This window comes from Meriones unguiculatus, chromosome 7, assembly GCF_030254825.1.
Source record: "Meriones unguiculatus strain TT.TT164.6M chromosome 7, Bangor_MerUng_6.1, whole genome shotgun sequence".
NCBI classification, from domain to species: Eukaryota; Metazoa; Chordata; class Mammalia; order Rodentia; family Muridae; genus Meriones; species Meriones unguiculatus.
Window position 1 is genome coordinate 44,612,075 of NC_083355.1, and position 25,844 is coordinate 44,637,918.

At 51.9% G+C, this 25,844-nt stretch overlaps 1 protein-coding gene across 3 annotated transcripts in view; it reads right to left on the minus strand.

Moving 5' to 3' along the window:
* Positions 1 to 25,844, minus strand: part of Slc43a2 (solute carrier family 43 member 2) — a 44,821-nt gene continuing 18,977 nt past the window's right edge. For all 3 annotated transcript variants that reach the window (XM_021634149.2, XM_060387297.1, XM_021634078.2), the window contains exons 6-14: positions 17,260 to 17,352; positions 14,933 to 15,066; positions 14,646 to 14,848; positions 14,096 to 14,242; positions 10,586 to 10,724; positions 9,344 to 9,473; positions 6,276 to 6,349; positions 5,057 to 5,180; positions 1 to 4,626 (exon numbers count right to left, since the gene is read on the minus strand). In XM_021634149.2, coding sequence (XP_021489824.1) covers positions 4,465 to 4,626; positions 5,057 to 5,180; positions 6,276 to 6,349; positions 9,344 to 9,473; positions 10,586 to 10,724; positions 14,096 to 14,242; positions 14,646 to 14,848; positions 14,933 to 15,066; positions 17,260 to 17,352 — 1,206 coding nt within the window. In that variant the 3' untranslated portion in view covers positions 1 to 4,464. The remainder of the gene's footprint in view (positions 4,627 to 5,056; positions 5,181 to 6,275; positions 6,350 to 9,343; positions 9,474 to 10,585; positions 10,725 to 14,095; positions 14,243 to 14,645; positions 14,849 to 14,932; positions 15,067 to 17,259; positions 17,353 to 25,844) is intronic.

Here is a 25,844-nt window from a genome sequence, read left to right on the forward strand (position 1 = left end):
TTCTTAGTCATTCTCAGCATACGTTTATTAGGTGCTTACTGTGTGCCAAGGTGTATGCTGGGGGCTAGGAACAGTAGAGCGACAGGGAAGGGCCAAGGTCAGCTGCTGAGTTATCAGTGACACTATTGACCCTGCTGAGTGTCAGAACACACCCTCAGCCTCATCCTAAGGCTTGGGCTGGGCCTTTAATATGGCCTGGATTCTGACCTGCCTAGATGCTCCTAGTAACAGAAAGGGACACAACGGGCCTTTCCTCCTCTGCCTCCTGGCGTTACAGCACAAGGCACCCCTAGACATCACTCTCAAGACAGACACACCAGGACATCTCAGCAAGAGCATGTGTGCGCGCACACATACACAGACACATTCCAGCACAAGGCAACCCTAGACATTGCTCTCAAGACAGACACACCAGGACATCTCAGCACCCGCACACACATGCACACACATTCTACAGCACACAGGCCACCCCTACACATCGTTCTCAATGCAGAAACACACATACACACGCACACATAAAGGAAGGCCTGGCCAAGCAGTCATTTGAAAAGGCAGTCATTAAAAAAGTGCTACCCCAGGACTGGGACTTTTGACCCCAAGGCTCTCTGGCCAAGCCTCTTACCAAATGTGAAAGTCAGAGCTAGAAAAGTAGGCAACTGGGCAAAGAGAAGGTAAGGCTTCACTGTAGGAGAGGCTCTGAGGGGACTGAGGTCAGCAGGACTGACCTTCCCACCCACCTGGCCACTAGGCCGGCATGGTCAGCCGCCTGAAGTCAGTGTCAGTCTGGAGGGAAGCGGTGCCTCCTTCCCTGTGCCGTCCGCCTTTCTCCAGGGCCCCGGAGGCTGTTCCTGCTGCACGTCACACACACTGCTGTTGGTGAGATCTACCTACAGGTCCCCTTAGCCACACCGGGAGAGCACAGACGCCTCCACCCCACGTGAGAAAATGACACTCAAGCTTTCCCTGAGAATGCAGTCTGGCTGCTCACGTGTGGGCTCCCCTCAGAGAACAGTCAAGGTTAGGGAGCTGCCCACAGTCCTGTCTCGGATCTGTCCATCTAAGAATGACTCACTGCAGGGACCAGGGCGTGCAAGATTGTTGTTGTGTTAGCAGGGCCACAATGCCTTCCTCACAGAGGACACTGACACTCAACACTCAAGCGACTTGTCCACACCCTGGGCCTCAGGGCAAATTAGAGCATGGGGATATAGTCTCAAGACCCTCAACCCAGGGAAAGGGCTACAGCCTGAGGATAAGGAAGCCCCCCTGGAATATTTGGGTGCTCTTGTGCTCACAGCCCACCATCTATGTGTGAGGGAAGTAGCCTTCACACTTGGGCTGGGCCCTTATCAGTTATCATGTCACAGATAAGGGCCTCACTGTCCCCAAAGCCCAGGAGAACCTCTTACCGCCCTTCATAGACAACAGCATTGAGACTATAATGGCCTGCTCTGTGGAGGCAGCTGCAGTGCTCTGAGCAGGGTTGTGCTGCAATTCAAGGTGTGTGTGGCCACCATCACTGGCCGGCTATGTACAAGCTTTCATCAGAACTTCTTGCGGGACAGAACACAGGAGGTAACCCCCCCCCCAGGGCCTTTACTGTCTTTGGTTCCAACCTCATGATATGTCCCTAGCACGGAGGCACTCTGTCAGTCAGCACCTCCTCAAACTACGTTCCTCCCCAGAGGGGCACCTTAACCTCTGGGAGGCACCAGAATCAAGCCAAGACACAGGTGAGACAGGCAGCCTGCCATCTGTTTTTGTTGTCTTAGAACACAGGAATCTCCTGGAAGCCAGGTTGGCTTCAAACTCACCCTGTGGCCAAGGATGATCTAAACTCATGTCACCACCTTCCAAGTGCTGGGATAACAGGTATGTGCCCCGTGCCCAGTGTGATTCAGAGCTGGGCATCAAACGCAGGGCTTTGTGTGAGCTAGGCAAACACGCTAACAACTGAACTACATCCACAACCAGCCCTGAGGCCTACAGTCTTAACATTGCAGGACCTTCCAAAAGTATGTCACACACGCAGGAGGAGCATGGCTCCCATCAGAGACTACTCTGCAGCATGTGTGTGAAAGCAGGGTCACAGCTCAGGCTGGAACATGCCACTCTTTGCCCCCTGGTACTGGCATTAACAGGACCATGCCACATTTCCACAGCTCAACCATTCAGACAGCAACGCAGAAAACATCCAATTTTTTTTTCCACATCCTTATAACACTTGTGTTTTTGCTTGTTTTTTAGGTCTCATTGAGTAGTCCTGTCCGGCCTGGAATGCGTGTGATGTAGACCAGGCTGGCCCTGAACTCGGAGGATCCTCCCGCCACCGTGCCTGATGCTACATGCCTTCTCAGACAGCTGCAATGTTCACGACCAGGGGAAAAGTGTTGTGGGTACTCCCTGTGAAGTAACTGCTCTGGCACTACCTCAGTATACCCTGACGTTTGACTAGTCCTTCTCAGAAACAAACCCACCAGTACTCTATCACAGACCAGTGTTCCGGGAGGTGGCTTGGAAAACCCAGATCCAGTTCTTTTGGGAAACAGGGCCTTGTCCATGCTAAGAATGAGCTCTACCACCAAGCCACGAGAAGCCTCAGAGAAAGCTACCAGTAGCTCACTGTTGTGGGGTTTATGATTTGAATGTCTGAGCAGACTGGAGCCGAGACTTGGCAGTCCACTATGACTACAGAGCCCGACCTTGGCCTGGGGGCAGCTCTTGTATCTTCCCTCACCACATCTCCACACTACTCAGTGGATGACTCCTGTAGTTGCCACGTAGCGTAACTCCTGGGTCACAAGGTGACAAGAAACAGTCAAGGCGGCTTCAGGCTTGGCCTGTCTAGTTGGAACAGACAGCAGTGAAGGCAGCCCACACGCCTCCAGTCCCATCTGCCTGAGGTACGGGGTAGGCAGGGCTTCTCTTTGCCTGTGGCCTTCCCTAGACTTCTCACTCGAAGCCAGGCTTGTCACCAGCAGAACACAAATGGGCTGGAACACAGCCCTGGAACTCTCCATGTAGACCAGGCTGGCCTCAGACTCGGCCTGCTTCAGCTTTCTAAGTGCTGGGATTAAAGCGTGTGTCACTGTGCCTGCCTTCTCTCCTCTTCCTTCCTGGAAGAACCTCTTACCCTGTCTTTCCTCGCAGTCAGAAAACAGGCACATACAATGGTAGTCAACTGGTGTGTGAGGAGGGGGCATCCGTTACCAACAGAAAAATGGATTTATTGCTTCATAAAAAGAATTCTGATGAAAATTAAAGAGGAAACCATAGACTTAAAAACCAACTCACCCCTCTTGGCACCCCAAGAGGTCTCAGACAGGGGTTCTAGGGGCCATTAAGGTGAGTGGGCTATTGAGCCAGGCAGGCCTGCTAGGCTTCTCCCACAAGAACAGCTCCAGGGCCCTGAATGCAGTCTGCCAGCAGGGGGCGCTGCAACCACACGGCCAAGCACAGAGCTCCATCAGAAAGCAAGGCTGACTGGGTAGGCTTGGCTGGCCTCTGGTCTGGTCCACTGGTACAGGCAGCCCCTGGGCTAAGCTCCCTACCGTAAACACACACGCACACACTCACCACATAAACACACACCCCTTGGTTACTCACTAATCCTCTTCCCTACTTGGGCTTGGCGCTTCACACCTACCACTCCCGACCTTGTTCCCACCCCAGAAAACAGCTGTGTGTGTGGGTGGAAGGGTGCCCTTGTGGTGTCCCCTAAGTTCCCTGCAGGTTGTAGGCTGGAACAAGGGTGGCAGTAGAGATGTACTTGCTACTCTGAGGAAGCCTTGCCCACGGCTCTTGAGGCCTTGTGTTAATATTCTGCCCTCCATCCCTTCCCCAGCCTCAGACAGTGGGGCTTCTCCACAGGCCTTCAAGGAAAAGACCAGGCGGTGGGGTGGGGTGGGGTGGGCGCTGGGATTACAAAGGGGATAGCACCAACAACAGGAAGCGGGTCCTTCCTTCCTCAGGCAGCCAGACTGGCCTGGGGAGGTGAGGGGCCAAGCAAGGGGAGCGCAGACAGTGCAAGCCTTTGTCTTCAGGTAGGCGTGGTCGGTGGACATGCAGCTCAGGGACAGGTCGTGTGGTCAGAGGATGGCGGCCCCTCCGCTTTGGCAAGAGGCAGAATCCAGATCAGTGAGAGAGCCTGCTTGACGGGGGGTGGGGGGGTCACCTTGGCTCCAGGTATAAGCTCCATGGAGAGCCAAGATCCCAGAGCCCCTGGGGTGACAGCTAGGCTAGGGCAGCCCAGCTTCTGGCAGTGGGAGGTTCACTGTCCTGGGCCCTCTCCTGTCCCCCCACACCAGCACTTCACAGCCGGGGGCCAGGGCTTTGTGAGGAAGTACGGGCTCCAGTGTAGCAAAGGGCAGGATCCAGGGAGCTCACGGGATCCTCTGGGGTGGGGAGATGACAGCACTCAGTCACTGAAGCTCAGGCAGGAGGCCACAGCTGAGGCGGCGGGCACTACACGAAAGCCTCCCGGTTGGAGGAGCCGTTGATCTTAAGGAACAGCTTGCTGTCTTCCCTCTTCTGTTGAAGCTGCCTCTCCAGCTGCCGCCGGTAGCAGATCAGGTAAAGTGGCAGGCAGAAGCCCAGCATGCTCATGATGAGCAGACCCACGTTCACCTGGGGAGGTGGGGAGGGGGCTGTCAGGGGCTGTATTCACCGCAGGGCAGCGCCCTCCCTCCTGGGCACACAGGTTTTCGGGGAGGAGGTAGTCAGAGGAGAAAGGAGTGAAAACTAAACAGGAAGTGTCAAGAGGTCGCAGGGCTGCCACTCCACATTCCAGTATCTAAATGTCCCAGTACTCCACGTGCCACTCAGCAGTCTTCAGGGACTGGGCTGGGACCGGACAACTCATGTCTGCATTAGAATGATGGGAAGCCTGGGATTCACCCCAGAATCAGATCCAGAGAGGCCATTTCTATCTCCTCCTGCCTAGCCACCACTCACAAGGAACCCCTGATTGCGTTCTGTCCAGCACTCCCACACTGCCTGCCGTCCTTGGGCTCCACTTCCCAGGAACAGAATGAAGAGACACCCTGACCCTTCTTACCCACAGAGGGTCTCCTCCAAGAGGACCCATCATGGCCAGAAACAGCGGCTGCTGCAGGAGAGCAAAGAGTGCGCTGACCAAAGACTGCAGTCCTGTGAGGCTACCAAACTGTGTGGAGGGGTACCTGTTGGGGCAAGGAGACCTGTCACAGCCAATGCCATTCGCTGGCTTCCCAAGCCCCTCACTGGCATGGCTCAGGCCTGCTGGTAGGCAGGGCTACCCCCCCCCCCCCGTGCCTGCTGGGAGCGCCTCGGGACGGTTGGGTGCTGATCCCTGAGGCTTCAGACTGCTCAGATGTGCCCTCCGTCTGTGGGTGTAGGGCTGAGCGGGGTGGAAAGTGTGGTGCCAGCAGAGTCTGTGGCTTGGGAAACACTCCCGGGGAGCAGGTTGGAGGCTGAGCATGGCTCTGCTGTAATCCCCCTCCAGGAGCATTGCACAATCACGGAAACTCAGCATCACAACTCTTGCCCGACTCCCTCACACCCTGCCAGGGCAGCCACAACTTCCTCTAGGACTGGGGAGGGCCACGCGGGGGACAGTAGGACCTGGAATGACCCCTGTAGGGTGCTGCTTAAAGAGGGAAGGAGTTCTGGGCCTGATCTCGGGGAACATCAGACTCTTGCCCAAGAAGTACAAGGGAGTCCTAAGCTAGGATAGGATAGGCTGCATTCCTGTCACAGACAGTGGGCTGAGCCCTGGGCAAGAGAGGCAGGAACAGCTGTGTAGCTTCTTGGAAAAGACACAGGCTTCACTGCAGCCAGGGTCCAGGGGGGCTATGGCCAGCGAACGGCCCTTTGAAACCCTGGGTGAGGACAGCCCAGGGTTTCTGGGACCAGTTACCCATGACACTGCCCCTACTAAATACACTTTAGTATTTAGCTTCAGGCAGCCAGAACCCAACCCTGTCCCAGTGAGCACCCAGGGATGGTGCCAGGAATTGGCTGAGTGGCAACCCCTAGGGCTCAAAGGCACTGACCCCAGCCGAGAGACTGACTTCGTGTTAAATGCCAAGGCTTGTGGGCACCCAACTGTCTGCCTACCAACTCACCTGCTGTCAGGTATGTATAATGGCCTTTTTCTGATACAGAGAGCCGAAACAGCCCTTGATGCCAATGAAACACAACAGAAGGGAAGGACGGGCCAGTTTCAGGGTCTCGGTGCCACCTGCGGTACCCTTGGGTTAGGGCCACCACACCACCCAGAGCCCCCGGGGACTTACACAGCAGCATATAGGCCCCCTACGGCAGAGTGGATGAATCCTCGCACAATTGTGTGCAGGACGAAGGAGAAGATCTGAGGGAGGGAAGGAGGGAGAGCAGAGTGTGAGCAAGAAAGCCTCCTCTGTCCTTTCCCTCTGGCTCCTGGAGACACAGGCACAGGAACTAGAGCCAGTTGGACGGCCCCAGCTCTCAGAGCAGAATTTCCTGTCCTTTTGTTTTGTTCTGTTTGAAACAGGGTCTCACTGTGTAGCCCTGGCTGCCCTAGAACTCTCCACGTAGACCAGGCTGGCCTCAAACTCACAAAGATCTGCCTGTCTCTGCCTCCACAGTGCTGGGATTAAAGTTATGTGCCGCTATGCTGGGCTGTTAATAGAACTATATCATTAAAAAAAATTTAGCAGTCATAGCTGAAAACCACAAGTTTTTATATATATACATAAATTTTACTTTTGTATACCAGTGTTTAGCCTGCACACACACACACATACACACACACACACACACATACACACACACACACCATAAGTGCACCTTGTGCCGGAGTCCAGAAGATGGCTCTAGATTCTTTGAAACTGGAGTTACAATGTGAGTCACCATGTGGGTGCTGGAAACTGAACTCAGGTCCTTGCATAACAGCTTTCATTGCTCTTAGTCACTGAGCCATCTCTTCAGGTCTGTCATTTTTTAAACTGGGGCCAGAGAGCTGGCTCAGCAGCTGAGAACACCGCCCGCTCTTCCAGAGGACCTGGTTCAATTCCCAACAACTTGGCAGCTAACAACTGTCTGCAACTCTAGTTCTAGGGGACCTAATGCCTTCTTCTGGCCTCTGTAGGCACCAGCACACACTTAGTACACATACACACACACACACACATTAAAAATTTTTGTTGTTGTTGTTCTGAGACAAGGTTTCTTTGTGTAGCCTTGACTGTTCTGGACTCACTTTGTAGACCAGGCTGTTCTGGAGCTCACAGCAATATGCCTGCCTCTGGGTCCCTGAGTGCTGGGATTACAGGCATCTGCCACCATTCCTGGCAACTTTTTTCTTTCATGTTTATTTACTTACTTATTTATTTTTTTGTGGGTTTTTTTTGTATTTCGAGACAAGGATTTTTCTGTATCGTCCTGGCTGTTCTGGAACTCGCTATGTAGACCAGGCTGGCCTTAAACTCCTACCTCTGCCTCCCAAGAACTGGGATAAACTTTTTTCTTTAAAGAATTACACTTACTTATTTTGTACATGCAGATGTCGGTGACTCTGTATGGGGATCAGAGGACTTTTGGGAGTTAGTTCTCTCCTGCCTGGCATGTGGGCCTCAGGGTCAAGGTCACCAGGCAAATATCTTCCACTTCTAAACCACCTTGCTGACCCTTTCATGAATTTTGTAGCCAGTTGCTATGTAGTCATTATGAAAATTTTAATTACATAAACTTGCAATTAAGAAATTGACTATCTTAAAACAAAGGTAATGAATGCTCCAAGTTTATCATTTCCTAATTCTTTCCCTAGTCTTACTACTGAATGTTCTGAGGGCATCTTCATGTATGTGTAGAAGAGAAATACCATATTGCTGTGGTTTACTGCGAACCCTTCCAAACTCCACACTCACTGGTGTTTTATTGAAAGCTTAAAGCCAGCCATGATAACAATATTCATACAAGGGACACTGCAAACAAATGCATAAAAGCGCAACATGCCCTTACCAAGCTCTACAAATCTGTATTTTATGTGAGGACTTTTCCGGAGGTCTCCCTGCCTGATGATCCAGGCTCTACTTACCGACTGTCAAGGGGCTGTCTTCACCTGCCTGGCACATCTCTATTACAGGGTTTTCAAGGCCTCTTCCTGGGAAGGCCACCACTGGCCAGCCCTGAGAGGCACTAGCCATCTTACTCTGCCAGAGGGCCCTGTGTCTGTCCTTAGTTTCTTTCATCTTGCATCAGCATCGAGGGCCTGCGCTCAGGGATGTGGGTGGTGGGGGCCCAGGGCTACCCTGGCAGGCTTGAAAGCTTATGCAGCTGTGGATGTATACAGGCTCTGTCTCTGCCTTCAGAGAGACTGTCTTCCACTGAGCATCTTCCCTCCGTTAGACGAGATGGTCTGGACAAAGGTCCTTGAGGCTCTTTGGCTGGTGCAAGTCTCCAGTGGTTTATCAGGTGTGCACACCCAGTGCTAGCACATACATGTTTCAGCAGCTGTGGGTGAGCACACCTGTGTGCTCAACATAGCTCAACACCTGGCACCTTGTAAACAAAGAGCCTCTTCGTTTCTTCCCGGAGCTGGCGTGAGACATCGCTGCACTTCGGCTGCACCCAGTGGGACGCCCAGGAGCCTCTCACGTGCGTCCTTCACCTTGTAAACTAGGGCTCTGGGCCTAAGCAGACTGCTAGAACATTTTCACAGCCCAAAGGGTGGGGCCCAGGCAGGTGCAAGTCTACTTGGCCTACAAACTCTAGCAAGTCAGGTTTCAAAGACTCAGAACTCTTGTGCAAGGCAAAGCATGGTGGTATGCTCTTGTAATCCCAGCACTTGAAGGGCCGAGGCAGGAGAATCAAGTCTGTGGCAAGCACAGAAAGACTCTGTCTCAAAAGACAAAAGATATCTTGTATAAAGGAATTAAGCCTTTGAACCCTGACACCAAGCCAGGATTGGTCACTCTGTGTTCCCTCCAGGATTACAGCCGTGTGGACACTGCCGTCTCTGCCACTAAGAGTGCTGGGGTTAAAAGCTTGTGTCACCACTCAGCCTCAGACAAAACCTCTTTAGACTGTCAAGATTTCAACGTCTGAGAAAATGTAAAATCACACAGTTCCGGGAAGCAGATGGTGGTGATACCCACAGCACACCAGGTGCCTAAGGACAGAGAACAATGTGCCTTCTTGGAGAAGAGTCCAAGAAAGCTAATCTTCGTAGCTCACCCTTTGCTTCAGTCCATAGCTGGGGAGTGGAAGAGGCTTAAGCAGACCGCCAGCAAACACTGGCAGCTGGCCAAACTGAACGAATGATGTCACATGCACGCGTTAGCCTCTAAACACCTCTCATCTGTGTCCCTCTCCCCAGACCTACCTGTAGAGGCAGATTAGGAATGAGGCAGGTGACCCCAAAGCCCACAAGCAGCACGTTTGTGAAGGCAAAGGCGCGCATGGCGTTAGTGACTTTCTGAATCTGCCTGTCTCGTCTGGGCTTCTTCTCCCCTCTGTGGAAAAAGCACACACAGAACTTAGGCTGTGGGGGTGCTCCCTAGAGGAAGGTGGGCCTTCCCCAGTGATCCCAGGTCACTCAACCCCATCTCAGAGCAGCACTAGGGATGCTCTCTGGCCTGCCGTCTCAGATGCTGGTTCAAGCGGAGGCTCGCACCTCCGAGAAGACGGCTTCACCCCGCAACCCTGCTCAGCGAGCTTGCTGACGGCGGGGGGGAAGGGGGAGGCGAGGAGCGGAGTGTGCCCCAGTGAGGATGCAGCAAAGCCTCACTGCACCCATATCTTGCAGGAAGCTGGTAATAAGCCAAATACAAGCGTGAGTTGGTTTCCCCTTGGAGGGCAGGATAGGGTGAGGGGAAACAAACACAGAGCAGATGGAACCAGGATGGCAGATAGCCTTTTGGCTCTAGGGCCTAACCTAGATAACAGAGAGTCTCTGTAATTATTTCCTCGTGGATTAACTATTACTGATTCCAGCCACACCACCCACACTGAAACCCCATGGATGATCACAAGAACGGATGGCAAATGTTCAAAAGAGGGCAGCAATTTGCAGGTCCACCACTTTCTAAGTATACCACCTCTGAGAGACTCAGACACCCAGCCCTGGTCCCCTCATCTGTAAAATGGGTACAGCATCAACACACGTTGCATCACAGTACCAAGCTGAAGTGAGACATTGTATGCGAAGTGCTTGGCATTGGGCCTGACACAATAAATACGGGCCTGTCATGAGATGGGCGTTGGAGAAAACAGCATTTAACTCATCCTCTGATCTTAGAGCCTAGCCCTTTCACAAAGCAGGCCTCCAGAGCCCTGCTTAATCTTCATAATCAGCACATCATTAGCACGCTTGGTTAGAGAAGCTGACAACCTCAGTGAGTGGAATGACCCCAGCCTCCTTGAGTGGCTTGTGCCAATGATGTGAGTGTCAGCCTGGAGTCCTGCGTTTCCCTCTGCTTCCATCTGTATCACTGTCTCCCAAACGTCATCACATCAGAAAATTCCACCGAGGCAGGAACGTGTGCTGGACTGGCAAGGCCCCTGAGGGCACCTCCTGCTCCTCCTGCCCGCCAGGCCCCGAGTGAGCAGGCTGCGGCCTACGTACTGAGCAGCGTCCTTCTCCTCAGGCTCCTCAGAGGTCTCTTCACACTCCTTCAGCCTCCAGTCCATGATGTAGCCGATGACAGGCGCGGTCAGCAGGCAGAGCAGCTGGAGTGCACCGAAGATGGACGTATAAAGGGCAACTGGGAGGGAGACGGCATGTCACGGGGGCTCCAGACACCGCCCTGGGGACCAGCTTCAGTGGGGTCTGCAGGTACTCAGGGGTCTGCCTTGGAGCCCCTGGTCACTATGGGTTGAAAGGAACCTACAGATTTTAACCTCTGAATTCAAAGCTAGAACGAAGGCCAGTTTTCTGCTCTAAACCTCTACTGCTTCCCCTCAAACAGCTAATGAAATCCAGTATGTCACAATGACCCCCACAGTCGAAGTTTCAGGAAGTCACTCTGACTGGAAAACCACAAAATCACCGATGCCCATGACTGGGGCTTTATATGTGACTAACCATCCTTTTCTGTCCCCAGAATTGTACCAGGAAGGCACCCTGTTCACAGGGACTCTGACGTCAGGGCTCCCATCTTCAAAGAGACTCAAAATTACAGGGGGGGCGGGGTATGAAAAATAGTTGACCGCTAAATACTCCACCCTTACCCCACCAGTTTAGTCAAAAGGGATGTTTGAAATCTGAGGCAAGAAGTCTCTGGGCTGAGCAGACAGTACTGAGGGTGTTGCAATTCCCCTAGGGACGACCCCCCTGCTTACCAGTTGCCATCACTTCATCGAGAAAGCAAAGGTGGGAAGGCAGAAAGGAGAGAGGTCAGCGACAGGAGTCCAAACAAGAAGGAAAGGGGCTAGCTAGTTGTTGGCTACCTAACGACACACACCCCACTTCCCACGAGACCCCAGAGCACTCAACAAAGGCCTTGCCCACTCCAGCTCTGGGGTCAGATGTGTGAGAGAGCCCAGCCTAGCTGATATTCTCCTGGCTGCTGGTTACTAATCACGGGCAGGCTGGTGAGTCAGGTCTGTGGCCCTAGCCAGGCACCATGATGGGGAAGTGGCATGCTGAAGGCAGAAGGCCTGGCAAAATCAAGAATTCTACCATGTGGCCCTGTGGGAAAGCTACTCTGTCACTGTTACCTCCTGCTGCACTCAGAGAGAAGGAAAGGTCAGAGGATCGGTGCCAGGCACACTGTCACCTGACCCCACAGCTCTCCCTAGACAGCCAGTCTTCTTCCCTTACCAGATCCCTGGGGGCTGGAGACACAGGGGCAGGGCCCTGTCCACTATACCCCAGACTCCCTCTCCTGATCTCCTCTACTTCTTGAAGTTGATCAATGTTTTTTTGTTTGTTTTGTTTTTTGAGACAGGGTCTCTCTGCATGGCCCTGGCTGTCCTGGAACACACTCTGTAGACCAGGGTGGCTTTGAACTCACAGAGATCTGTCTGCCTCTGCCTCCCAAATGCAGGGATTAAAGACATGCACAACCACTGCCTGGCTTCCCCCCCCCCCAAGATAAGGTCTCACTGTATAGCCCAACTGGTCTCAAAATCATAATCTTCCTGCTTCAGTCTGCCTAGTGTCTGAGACTGCAGAAGTGTATCAGATGCCCATCTTTTTTTCTGTTTTGTTTTTTCAAGACAATATTTCTCTGTGTATCTCTGGTTGTACTGGAACTCACTCTGTAGACCAGGCTAGCCTCCAACTCAACTTTGCCTCTGCCTCCCAAATGCTGGGATCAAAGGAGTATGCCACTATTCCCGGCTTGAGATGTCCTAACAGCTAAAGTGCTTGCCATGCAAGCTTCACACCCGCGGTCAGCCTCCGAAATCAACAGGAGACTTCCACATGAGCAACCAGCATCTTTACCTGATGAGCTCATCCTAGTGAAAGGCTTTTATTTGACTGAAATACCAGAAGACTAAGCTGGGTGTGATGGTAATGCCAGTACTTGGCTGAGACAGGAGGATCACCTCCTGTCTAAAGGTGACCTAGTCTACTAAACAACTTCCATGCCAGCCTAGGCTACTGCCTCTCAAAAAAAAAAAAGAAAGAAAAGGAACGATGCGGTCCACACTGCAGTCATAGCTACAGCACACTGAAGTAGGAGGCGCCTTGAGAGTCTGGGGGAAGCGGCAGGAAAGGCCACCCAGGCACACTCTCTAACTCACACAGGCCTCCAATATGCTCCGTAACCTCAGATGGCTTTGAACCTCCTATCTTCCTGCTTCCACCTCTGGAGTGCTGGGCGTAAAGGTATTCGGCACCAAGCCGATTTCTGTGGTGTGGTGTCACACATGCTAAGAGAGCACTCTCCCAAGCAAGCCACGTTTCCAGTCCAAACCCCATATCGTTTAAAAAAAAGGTTCCAGGGTTATAAAGTTAGGAGATTATAGCTGGGTAGTGGTGGCATACTCCTGTGATCCTAGCACTCAGGAGGCAGAGGCAGGCAGATCTCTGTGAGTTCAAGACCACCCTGGTCTTCAGAGTGAGTTCCAGGATAGCCAGGGCTACACTGAGAAACTCAAGTTTCAAAAAAAGAAAAAATAATAATAAATAAAAAAGAAACAAAACAAACAAACAAAAAAGCTAGGAAAATATCTTTAGACAAAGCTAAGGGTCATTTTCTCCTAAAGGACCCCGAGGCCATTACTGTGGCCTCATCATGATTTTCTTGCTCATTACATTCAGCATCCTTCCACTTTCTCTCCCCCACGGAGAAGCCAGAAGGTGCCTGGAGGTGAGAGCAAGCCTTCCTGTCCCTGCGGAAAACTGGTATTTGGCTCCTTGCAAGGACTGCATTATCTTTCCCTCAGTAAAAACAAGTTAGCCAACAAAAGAAAGTGGCAGGCTGGTGAGACAGAGAGGATTTGCTGAGTGTGTCTGTGCTGCCTGCTCTGGATGACTAAAGCTGAGTCAGCCGGGCCCTGGGGAAGTACTGACTTTCTCTTCAAAGCAGAGCCCCTCGCCAGCCCGAGACCTGCTGCTGTTTTCCTGTGTGTTATCGGTTGTTTCCCAGAGTGAACAAGCCTCAACTGGAGCTACTTGTTCCTGGGAAGCCTCTGTTTTCCCTGGTTCCCAGGGCAGGACAGAGCCTAGAATGGGCCCCCACTGACCAGAGTCCTCTGCCAGGACAAAGGTCCTCCCTCAGGCCCCAGGTTGTCCAAGCGCCAAGCCACCACTTCAGCTCAGGGATGTGATTGGGAGGGGCCGGGCTGCTGTCTTCTGCTCTGGGCAGTGTTTTCAGTACAGACACCGCCCTCAGCCTTCCCTGCTGGCACTGGAAACACACACACACCCCACACCCTAAACACATGGAGCTATTTCAGTCCTCTCCCTCCTTAGCAGGGAAACCCTGATGGGGACATGAAAGAACAGTCAGGCTGGCTGTGACAAAACCGCCCTGACAAGCCAGCAGTCTCAGATACAGCCCTACAGATCTGGCTTAACAGAGTAACACTTCAGCTGGTGGGGCTGGAGGGCTTCACCTAGCTGGTGACAGTGACAACACTGCCCTACCCTGGCGGGATACACCAAGGCCCAGAGGACACTTACCTGTCTTCTGGTCTCCGCTGACCAGGAATTCAAGGATGCTGTTCATGGCCCCCATGTAGAAGATGAGCCGTAGCTGGGTGACACACATGGTGACCAGGCTGAGCAGCAGGATGGGGCTGAACACGCTGTGCATGAATGAGGGGGCAGCTGTGGGAAGAAAACATGAGACTCAGGACCAAGACACGTGGCCCATCTAACATCCGGGCCCTGGGAAAGGGAAGAAGGCCCAGTATACAGGCTGTGCCGGAGGTGAGGGTCCAAGAAGAGCCCTGTTGAGGTCTGTGCTGAGCCTCATGAGCAGCCTCCCTAAGCTCTGTGAAACTCAGCACTGTGGCTGTAAAATAGGATGGATGGTACCTCTGCCCCTTTTGAGACAGAATAGGTATTCAGGGCCAGAATGCCCACAGAGCCTCAGCCAATGTTTGCTAATCCAGGAAGCCCTGGGCCACACCTGTAATGTAAATGAGGGTTTACCATCGCTCTCCCCACCCCCAGCTCCCGCCCCAGATCTCCTGGGCCAACCTGGAAGGTGAGAGCCATGTGTGGGTACCTGCAGCATCAGGCTGGCACTTCACCTCCAGGTCAACAGTGGAGAGGCACAGCTTGTGGCCCTCCTGCAGGGCAGCTTGCTCCTTGGTGCTCCTCATGGAGCTGCCCACGCTCAGGCGGCGCCCCACTGTGGTCACCTGCTTGTAGAACTGCTTCCCTGTGATCTTGTGGTCAAAGCCCAGCCAGCTGAACTTGATCTTCACCCTGGTGGCCACAGGACGAGTGTTTGTTGGTGCTTCCTAGGACCCTGGCCAGAGGGAGTGTAGGGCAGAGAGCACGCCTACTTACGTGTAGTCCATGTCTTCTGGGCCTGGGAAGGGCTCAAGTGGCCAGTTGAAGAAACAGTTGAGGAAAACCAGGCCAGAGCAGCCGGCCCAGACCACCAGGATGACAATGAAGGAGGCACCAGCATCATAGATTAGCTGTCAGGTGAGGGAGAAGTATTATCAACGGGAAGCCAGAACAGGCACTGGGAGCTCTCGCTGGGCTGGGCTGTATGAAAAGGCACAGCCTTGTGAGCTGGGCTGTTCAGCTATAGAAACTCACGTTCTGGCAATCCCAACCTGTCTGCCCCTGGAATCCAATTTGAACCAAATGTCACCATTAAAAGGTGATGATCACCTTATCACTGTCATGCCTGTCTTACTGGGTCAAAGGGAACAGTGCTGGCTAAGATTTTTCTGCTCCTTCTGAGGGTTTTTCTTCTTTGTTTTGGAACAGATTCTCATGTAGCTCTGGCTGGCTTCAAACTCCTGATCCTCCTGCCTCCACCTCCAGAGGACAAGCACAATCTTGCACTGATGTTTCTCTAGTCTTAAAATACACTTGCAGGAGCTCCGAGTCTGACCAACACCTCCCCTTTAGCTCCTCGTGAACTAGGCACAGACACTACTCAAGACTACTTTGGCCAGGTTGAGTGATGATCCTGGTGGAGGGCAGCTGGCTGTGCATTTTAGCACCAATTGTCACCATTTCCTTTTCTTTTCCTCTTCTCTATTTTCCTCTTCTCTATTTTTCACAGTCCTAGAAATTGAACTTACAACCTCCTGTGGGCTTGCCAATTGTCTGCCAGTGAGCTTTACTTAGGGCCCTTGAAAAACTATGAAACAGGCTAGAGAGATGGCTCAGAAGTTAAGAGCACTGGCTGCTCCTCTAGAGGACCAGGGTTCAATTCCCAGCAACCACATAGCAGCACCCAACTGTCTGTAACTCCGGTTCCAGGGATCCACTGTACCAGCCATGCACATGGTACACACATGCAAGATACCCGTACATAAAATAGTTATTTTATTATTTATATAGTATTCTGCCTGCATGTTAGCCTGCATGTCAGAAGAGGACACCAAAGCTGGGCAGTGGTGTTGCACACCTGTACTTCCAGGACTCGGGAGGCAGAGGCAGGTGGGTCTCTGTGAGTTTGAGGCCAGCCTGGTCTACAGAGCGAGTTCCAGGACAGCCAGGGCTACACAGAGAAATCCTGTCTCGAAAAACAAAATAAAACAAAACAAAAAAAGAGCACCAGATCTCATTATAGATGGTTGTGAGCCACCATGTGGTTGCTGAGAATTGAACTCAGGACTTTTGGAAGGATAGTCACTGCTCTTAACCTCTGAGCCATCTCTCCAGCTCATAAATAAACAAATCTTAAACAAACAAAACAAAACAACAAAAAAACTATGAGACAAGTACAGACTAACTGCCCAGGTTGCCCTTGAACGTGCCTTGTAGCCCAGGAAAGCCTTGAACTTGCCATCCCCTCCTGTCTCAGCTTCCTTAGTAGTCATGATTCCAGGCCTGTGCTCCTAAGCTTGTCTTGATCATCCTCATTTTTTTGCAGACCCAATGTGCGGGTCTGCTAAGTGCCCTGGCAAGTAGCTGCCAGCTACCTCGGTAAAGGCCAGCAGTTATACACAGAGGGCATTGACCTTCTGCTTCCTCCACCATCCAGGAGCAAGAGAAAGCTCACAGGAGGGATGGCCAAATTCCTACCACCCACCACAGGGATCCCCAGGTTCCCAGCCTCCACCTGTGGCGCCCTCTCATCATGGCATGTCTGTACCCCCAAATTCACCTTCTCCTTGATGCCAGTGCTCAGGGAGGAAAAGTCCCTGGTGGCATCCTGAGAGAGCGACAGAATAGGGGAGGGAACTGGGACTAGGAGATTTCGAGCCTAGGCTCCTTCCTGATCCCACGTGACTTCCACAGGCTCAGAAGCCTGCCTGGGAGGGAAACAGCTGAACCAACTTGGCGGACAGCAGAGCTCCGGCTGGCTAATGGGGAACAGCAGCCCAACATCAACAGGCTGGAGGCTCCCGGGACCAGAGACAAGCTCACCCACCCCGCTTTCCCTTCCCCATCCAGTCTGGGGTCACACACCACAGCACATCTCAAGCCCTCCTCTTCCAGGGGCCCCAGTGGTTTTCTTTCCTTGCGCCTGTGGCGCCAGGTGCATCCTGCCCAGGTGGGGGGCAGCTGAGGGGCCGCCGCTAGTGCTCACCATGACTTCTCTCTTCAGAGAGGCTGCAGAGGCCTAAGCCAAGGTCTCTGTCAGCCCCGATGCTAGGGAAAAGTACCATTAGGGGAGGCGAAGAGACTCCAGCTGGCCACACCCTCACCTTGATTCCTGGGAAGGTAACCGCCGAGGAAGCGTAGGATCCAATCATCAAGGCAATAAATGTGGACCGAAGGTCACCGAACATATTGGGCAGCTAAGGGCATGGATGAAGGAAAAAAGGCTTAGGTCACAGGTGTGTCTCGCCTTTTGACACTGTGACACAACACTGTCATCTGCAAAATTCATACCAGAGAACTATGCAATTGAGGTTACAAAAGTGGCAAGAAGGTCTCCTTTTAAGTAAGCTTATTGGGCTGCGATCATAGCTGTCCTGGGCCAAGTCTGGACTTGCCTGAGGGAGGAGGGAAGAGAGCAGCTAGCAATGGCCAGGCCTCACGTCTCACCTGCTCTCCCTCTGTGGAATTCACAGCATAACAGTCTAGGCAATTAACTGCACGATTTCCCTTCCCAGGCAGAGATAGAAAAGGGACACAGCATAAGGAAGAAATCCAACTCCAGAAGAAAAGACACGGCACTGACTGTCTGCTCTGGCCTCTACCACTCCTGACAGAGACCAGGGAGGGCCCTTAGCATATGTGAAGGAAGCGTCACAGAGCAAAGTTGTGAGCCGTAAGCACTCATTAAAGGGAGAAAGCCCGTTAAAAATAAGAATCTATTTGGGGAAAAGAGTGCCATTTTATAAATAAAAATATCCAAAGAGTCCCCAGAGGACTAGATGTCAGCAAAAGCTGCTTTCGGTTTTGAGAGAATGTTTCTGCAAGGTGCCAATCATGATCCTGACAAGGGAGGTGGCTCCCATTCCTGCCTCAAAGTTTTTGAGTGTAAGTAGAAGATTCTCTCCAACCTGACACTCCTGGGAGTCATCTGGTACTTCCAGAAAGCCAAGATTAGGAAAGCTTAGGCAGTCTTTAACATGACCACTGTGAGCATGGGTGCAAAGCAAGGGCTCATCTGGAATGATCTCAAAGCCAAACCCCAATGATTCTGCAGAAGCTCAGGCCTTCGAAGACACTCGGCCGGATCCATGGCTCCGCAGTTAAAAGCAACTGTTGCTCTTACAGAGGGCCTGGGTTCGGTTCCCAGCACCGACGGGACTCACAATCATCCTTAACACTTTCTTCTGGCCTCTGTGCACTGCACACACACTATACATACATTTGCACATGTAGACAAAACACTCATACACATAAATAAAATATCTTTAAAAAAAGGTATCCCAGGCATGGTGGCACATGTTGTTAATCCCAGCACTTGGGGGGCAGAGGCAGTCTGATCTCTGTGAGTTTGAGGCCAGCCTGGATGACAGAGTGAGTCCAGGACAGCCAAGGCACACAGAGAAGCCCTGTTTCGGAGAAGAAGAAGAAAAAAAAAATGACAACAAGCCATGGATGGATTCCCACACCCTGGAGTAGAGCACAGCCTGGCCTCAAGCAGCCACAGCTCTTCTCCCACCTCAGGAGCTTGGCGTGAACAGTGCCACTGGCACCGGGGACATTCTTTTCAGAGTTATGTCTACCTGTCTCATTAAATTCAGCTAGTGTGTGTGAGCCTAAACTACACTCCTTTCCTCACTAAGATTCCCCCAGAATCCCACATTCACCTAGGTGACTGAGAGAGGTCTCAAAGTTCCCTGAGGCTCACAGCATGACCCTAGCTCAAGACAAGAGAAGGCCACTGTGAGCCCATTCCTTCGCACTAAACCGGGGTAGCTGGAATGCTATGCCTGTCTCTCATTATTTCTGCCTGCTTTTGTTCATGATTAAATAAATAAGCAATGAACCTTATAAAAAAATTTTTAAATGTCTATACTCTGAGAGAAGCAGGGGCAGGAGAATCACTACCGGTGTGAGGAGGCCAGCTCTGTCTACATAGTTAATTTCAGGCCAACGAGGCTATACAGTGAGAGCCAACCTCAAAAGACAAAGGGAAGAGACAAAGGTGTAGCTGTGCAAGCCGTTAATCCCAGCACTCAGGAGGCAGAGGCAAGTGGATCTCTGTAAGTGCAAGACCAGCCTGGTCTACAGAGCAATTTCCAACCCTGCTTCAGTAAATTAGATAGATAGATAGATAGATAGATAGATAGACAGACAGACAGACAGACAGACAGACAGACAGACAGAGATAGATGCAAACATACATACATACATAGCCAGAGTGCTGGCGGGAAAGGGACTTGCTGCCAAGGCTGACAACCTACCTTCAACCCCTGGGAGCCACACAGTAGAGGGAGAGAGCCAAGCCTCACAAGCTGTCCTGTGACCTCCACACGTGCATGCACACACAGCCGCACTAGGGTGGCCATTCTAGGTTAGGCAGTAACAAGGCTTGGGGGAGCCCGGAGGGAGCTAGTATAACCTTCCAGAAGGAATAGACAGTACAGCCCCTTTGGAAAGAGTTGGTTTTTCAGACAATTAAAACAAAGTAACCCATCTATTCTCCTCTAGGTACTCCTAGGAGATAGAGAACTATGCTTTGCGCATCAATGTTTAGGACAGCACTCTTCATAATAGCGAAAGTGGAAACAGCCCACCACGGTGAACAGATAAACAAAAGGTGATAAATACATAACTGCCAACAGGAGAGAAGAACTGAGTGGTGCTCCATGGTGTGAGCCTGGGAAAACAGTACACGAGGGCTCAGGAGACCACACCTGGAGACATGGCTCCTTCCAGCACCCACGCGGTGGCTAACAACCACCTGGAACTCCAGCTCCAAAGGATCTGATGCCCTCTTCTGACTCCGCAGGCACTGCATGCATGCGGTGCACATACAAACATGCACGCAAAACACCTTTACTCAAATAATTTTCTTAAAAGAGCATGTTATATGCGTCCATTGTATCAAGTGCCCCAAGTAGACAAATTCAAAGAGTAGATTAGTGATAGGCAAAGGCCGGGGTACAGGATTTCTGTTTGGGGTGGTGGAGTTGACTGAAGGGATGACTACACACCTCTGTAAACACATTAAAACACATTGGAGCAGGGCGCAGTGCCTGCACTCTGGGAGGCAGAGGCAGGCGGATCTCTGTGCGTTCGAGGCCAGCCTGGTCTAAAAAGAAGTCCAGGAGAGCCAAGGCTACACAGAGAAACCCTGTCTCAAAAACCAAAACAACACAACTGCACGCTGGACTTGCATGCTCTAGGTGAAGTGAATGGTAAACAAATTCTAGGTGATTAGGACTTTTCAGAATATTAGTAAGAAACAGGATAGTTTGGGGGGGGGAAGGAACATTAACAAATTTATAAGTCTTATGGTACAAAGCCAGGGTGATGAGCTAAGCTTTTTCCAAATTCTTAGCACAGAAGCTTTTTCTCCTCATTCTAGACTTTCTGGGAGGGGTGGGAGGGGGACAAGTGAGGGGCATAGGAGACAAAGAAAATGTGACACGGCCAGGTGCACATGAACCCGCTCAGGTGAGCGCTGAGTTAACTGCTCCCTGCACACCTGCCTGGAAGGAATGGAGCAGTTCAAGGGCACACTCCCGTCCCACTGCGTGTATTCAGGCAGCAAAATACACCTGCGGGAAAGGCGTCTGTCCGGGAGAAGCACCGCGCAGCAACTGCCTGTGTGGAGAGAGGGAAACACTGCTGCAGGGGACTCCAGTCCACTCAGGAGGGTGGAGAAAGAAAGATGATCAAAGGGGTCACGCAGGGAGGCCAGTGCCCGTCCTCCTCCAGGCAGCGTCCACGCAAACACCGAGCATGCATTCCCGCACACAGCTACTATCCCTCAGGGAAAATTCCCCACATTAGAATCTGCCCTGAACCTTCAGCAGGGCTAGGAAACAGGCCAGAAAAGCAGAGCACGTGCTGACCGACCCTTTTCTTTCTTCTATCTTCATCTCAAGCCCACCGTAACCGTTACCCAGGATAGAGGCCAACGTAACAAGGGCCCTGCTCTGATCTCCTCACACCAGACGCCAGAGACAAAAGGGCAGTTCACCTGCTCCTGATGAAATCATTTGCCCTGGGCAGGATGGATAGCTGCAGCTGAGCTCTCCCTCCTGGCTACCTGCCTGGAGCATTTCTGATCAGTTTTCTGAGACAAGATCTCCTACGATCCTTCAATCTTTCACCTGGCCCCTCCCAAAGTGCTGGGAATACCGGCATGGGCCACAGCCTCCTACCTGGAAGAATGTTACCAAACCGAGAAAACTCATGTTATTTTGGCCGGCGTGCCCTTCTGAGGGGAGCACAGAGCCTCAGAGCAAACCACATTAAACGGCCTCCCGCCAACGCCCATTTCTTGTATTTTAAATTATGAATATTTTTTCTAATTACAAGAGGAATGCATGTCCACTATAAAACATTTGGAACAAAGACAACTTGTGGGAATTAGTTCTTTCCTTCCACCACTTGCATCCCAGGGACTGACCCTCGGGTCATCAGCCTTGGCAGCAAGCGCCTTGCTTCACCCACTGAACCATCTCACCAGCCCTACATACTGTTATACACTTTCTCCTTCTTCTGAGGAAGTTACACTATGTTGCCCAGGCTGATCTTGAACCCCTGGGCACACGTCATTTTTCTGCTTTAGTCTTTCTAACAGCTGGGACTACAGGGTTGCAACGCTGTATCCAACTAACCCTTCCCTCCCCCACCCCCCTTAACTTCTCTTTTCTTTGGGACAGGATTTCTCTGTACAGTAGCTCTAGCTGCCCTGGAACTCCTTTGTAGACCAGGCTAGCCTCAAATTCAAGTACATCCACCTGCCTTTGCCTCCTGAGTGCTGGGATTAAAGGGGTGCACCAGCTTCTTTACTCCCCCTTCTGTGTTGTTGCTAGTATTTTATATGTACGGGTGTTTTGACTGCATATATGTCTATGTACATGCATGCAGGGACCCAAGGGGCCAGGTGCTGGATGCCCTGAAACTGGAGTTATAGATGGTTGAGAGCTGCTGTGTGGGTGCTGGGAACCAAACTCAGGTCCTCTCACAGAGCAGACACTCCTAACCACTGAACCAACTGAACCATCATCTCTCCAGCCCCTTCATATTGGTTTTCACTTTTGCATGTTTCTTTGTTTTGGTTTTTTAAGATTGGGTTTCTCTGTGTAGCCTTGGCTGTCCTGTAGGACCAGGCTGGTCTCGAACTCACAGAGATCCGCCTGCCTCTGCCTCCCTGAGTGCTGGGATCACAGGCAAGTGCACCTTGTACAATCACGTTTGTTTTTAAGATATGGTCCCATGTAGCCAGGTTAAGCTTCATACTTGCTATTAGGGGCTGGAGAGATGACTCTCTGCCACCACCTCCTAAGAACTAGGATTACAGGCATGTGTCTTGACTTTTCCTTTCTGATCTATTATTATAAAGTATTTTCTAAACTATTTACTGTTCCTGACACAATTGAAAATAACTGCCTAGTAGTTCCTTATCTGATGGTCTGTAATTTAGGTCTCTGGTTTTAGACCATAGGTCCTTTTATGTTTATTCATACAAAGATTTAGTCATTTGGGATGGGGAGCGCCGTACTGGAACTGTAATGCGGGGCCTGTGCACACCTTAGGGAGTTCTCTACCACTGGGCTACATCTCCAGCGTTCCCTTTAAACGGGGCCTCACCAATCTGTCCAAGGTGGCCCCGAATCACTCTGCATCCTAAGCAGGGCTTTAACGAACCATCTTCCAACCCTAACCTCCAAGTCACTAGCATTGCAGGCCTTGCACGGCCAGGCCTGTCTAATTTGTTTTTAAAAAACAGGTTCTTACCATATTAGCTGTGAGGATCTTGAACTCATGATCTTCCTGCCTCAAGCTAGAGCATGAGCTTGAACCACCACATTCGGCTCAATGACTAATAGTCCAGGTGTGTTTCAGCTTAGGGACGACCTAGGCTTGCGCTGCTCTGTAGGGAGAGGGAGGATGTCCTTGACTAATGAAACCCAAAGCATAAACATCCTGACAACAGTCACAGAGCCAGGGTTTCCCTTTGGTACTGGTTACCTTGTACCTAAGTAGTAATGCTAATTGTGTTTTCTCCTTCAGGCTGCGTCCTTCTCTTTCCAAAGAGGTCCTGCCTGCCAGAGATTTCCCTCATTGGCTGGCTCAGGGGCGGCACCCTCAGATTTCCCTCCCATTAAATAGCATGTATACTAATAGCAACTATTTTTAGCACCTGTATCTGTAACATCTTCGAAACCATGAAAGCTACCGTCTAAATGTTCCTTGTCATGTTCATTCACTGCTTACAAAACTCTCAGTCTAAACCTGGCACGGTGCTCACCAGCCCTCAGGAGGGAGAAGTGGGAGGATTAGAAATTCACAATCATCCTCAGCCAGCCTATCTTAGAACAAAACATTTAAGAGTCAAAGGACTCCCTCAAGCTACTAATGGTCAAACTCAGGATTCAAAAGTGTAGCCAGTTCAAGGCCCGGCACAACCTTCTGTTTGGGTCTCAAGCCATTTCTCCTCACATGCCATCTTCCCCCCTTCCATGTCCCTTATGAGGCATCCTGTCTGATTCTAGCTCACTGGGGATTAGACCTCTGCCCTCAGCTGACCTGTGATCCAGGGCCATCCCACCTGGGGACCTGAGTCTGTATACAGACTCTCCCTGTTTCTTCCAGGTCTGGGTTCCCTCTCTCTCTCTCTCTTAGTCTCTCTTCCTTCTGCCCCTGCCCAGTCCTGTCAGATAGAGCGATGCCGAGAAGTGAGGGTGGCGGTGACAGCGACGTGGTTAGTGCTCGCTGAGTAGTAAGCTGACTTGCCTTAGCAGGGCTCGAGGGCATGCTGGAGGGAAACCAGCTCTGCTCCCAGAGAGAAAGCTGGAGCTGTGCTCCTGGCTCCCAGGCACACTCACAGGTAGGGCAGTCAGCCCCTCTCCCAGCTCTATGCTTTCTGCTCACAGCCACTTTGCTGCCTCGAATTCTGCTAAGCAGAACCTGTCCTGCGTGCCTGAACTCCTGGGCCTCCTGGTAGGCCTTCCCTCACCCTGATGACTCACCCTCCCTGAGTGCCTCAGCTGTACCATAAACAGGCCCAGCTGTGTCACATTCCCACAGGGGAAAACAGCAGCTGCGGGCAGCCCCTCCTCTGGTGTTCAGGCCACTGGACAGGAATCCCCACAGGCCACTGCCAAAAAGTTTGGACCTTTTTCCTTAGGGACCCTAAGAAGCACAAAGACGTGTGCATCTTTTCACAGGGAAGGCCGTGGGGTGACACTCCTTTTCCTAACCAAGGCTTCCTGGATCTATGCGCCCAGGGGATACACCCTGACTCTTGAATGAAGTTAGAGAAGCAGGCAGGGAGCAGGGGCTCACATTCTAAGCCTGTGGTCCTTCAAAGGAATGAGTTTTTTCCTCAGGTGGCTGGCATACACACCGAGTTCAGCAAAGCCTGTATAAGCCAGGACCTGGCCTACCTACCCTAGTACAGACTATCTACCCGGGAACTAGTCTGTACAAGTGGACCCAGCAAAGCTGGGTCATTCCCTAACTGAAACAAGCAGGCTCCCCTCAGCACACATCACGGGGAAGGTCCTTGCCGGTCACCTTTCCGCTTCACTGGTGCAGGGTGCAGGGGGAACTGCTTTCTCCCAGCCACCTCCCGTTCCACCTGCTAGACTCAGATCTGTGCCGACACCCCTACTGCCTCCTGTCAACCCCTGCACATGTCATTTGGGGGAAATCCATCAGGTAGAACCCCTCTGATGGGTCAAACTTCCCCAGGCCAATGCCATCAGCTCACTGCTTGGCTTCCCAAGGTATGGGTGGAAATAAGAAATCAGAGGTTAGGCGGCCTCTGGTCCTACCTACTTGGCACCTGGGCTGTACAGGTATGGAAGCAAATGAAACTCTGCCTGCCTGTAGAATGGGGCTGAGAAGGAAGGCTGCTGGACTCCCATCTGCTCACAGGGGCCGTTTGCATCCACACCTGTCCCTCGGGTCCTTAAAAAGAGGGATGTGCATGTACCGTTTTCTTCACGCTCCAATCTAATTCCCCTGGGATCGTTTCTTCCTCGGGTTTAAAGCCAACTTCAATGAACAAAATGGGAAAAGCTCACAGAGAGATTTTTTTCCCCCCTGGGCATTTTGTAACCACTTTTCTGTGAAGATTCAGACCAGAACTCCCCATCCCGCCCACACTGACAAGGGTCAGGGTAATGAAGTGGAAAAGATATGTTCACAATTTTGGCTGCATCTGCTCCCATCTCTAAGCAACCCAGGCCCTGGATTGTGGGGTGGTGGCCCAAAGACGCCATCAGCCACCGGCTGATGTTTGTGCTTCAGCTGATGGAGCGAGCTAAAGGGCTGTACAAACTAAAGACACTGAGCAAACAGACCGGAGTGTGCTGACCAGATGTCCGGGGGAGGCCAAGGCTCCACAGCACGGGTGTGTGCCTGCACCACCGGACTGGCGGGCCCCTCCCTCAGGGATGCCCAGGCTCCATGCTCCCAGAAACCTCAGAGAAACGGCTCTGTTGGGCAGCCTCTGAACCTTCACACTGAAAGAAAGGACTACCGCGGGAGGACAGGGTATAGACTCCCCAGGCTCTGTGAGGGTGGAGGGTGGGAGGTGAGAGTGGGTGAGGGTACGAGCTATGGGCCACCTCCTCCTGGTCTGTGAGGAAAAGGCATTTTGCCAAGTTGGGGCCCCTTCTCCAGCAATGGGTATAACAGCCCACAG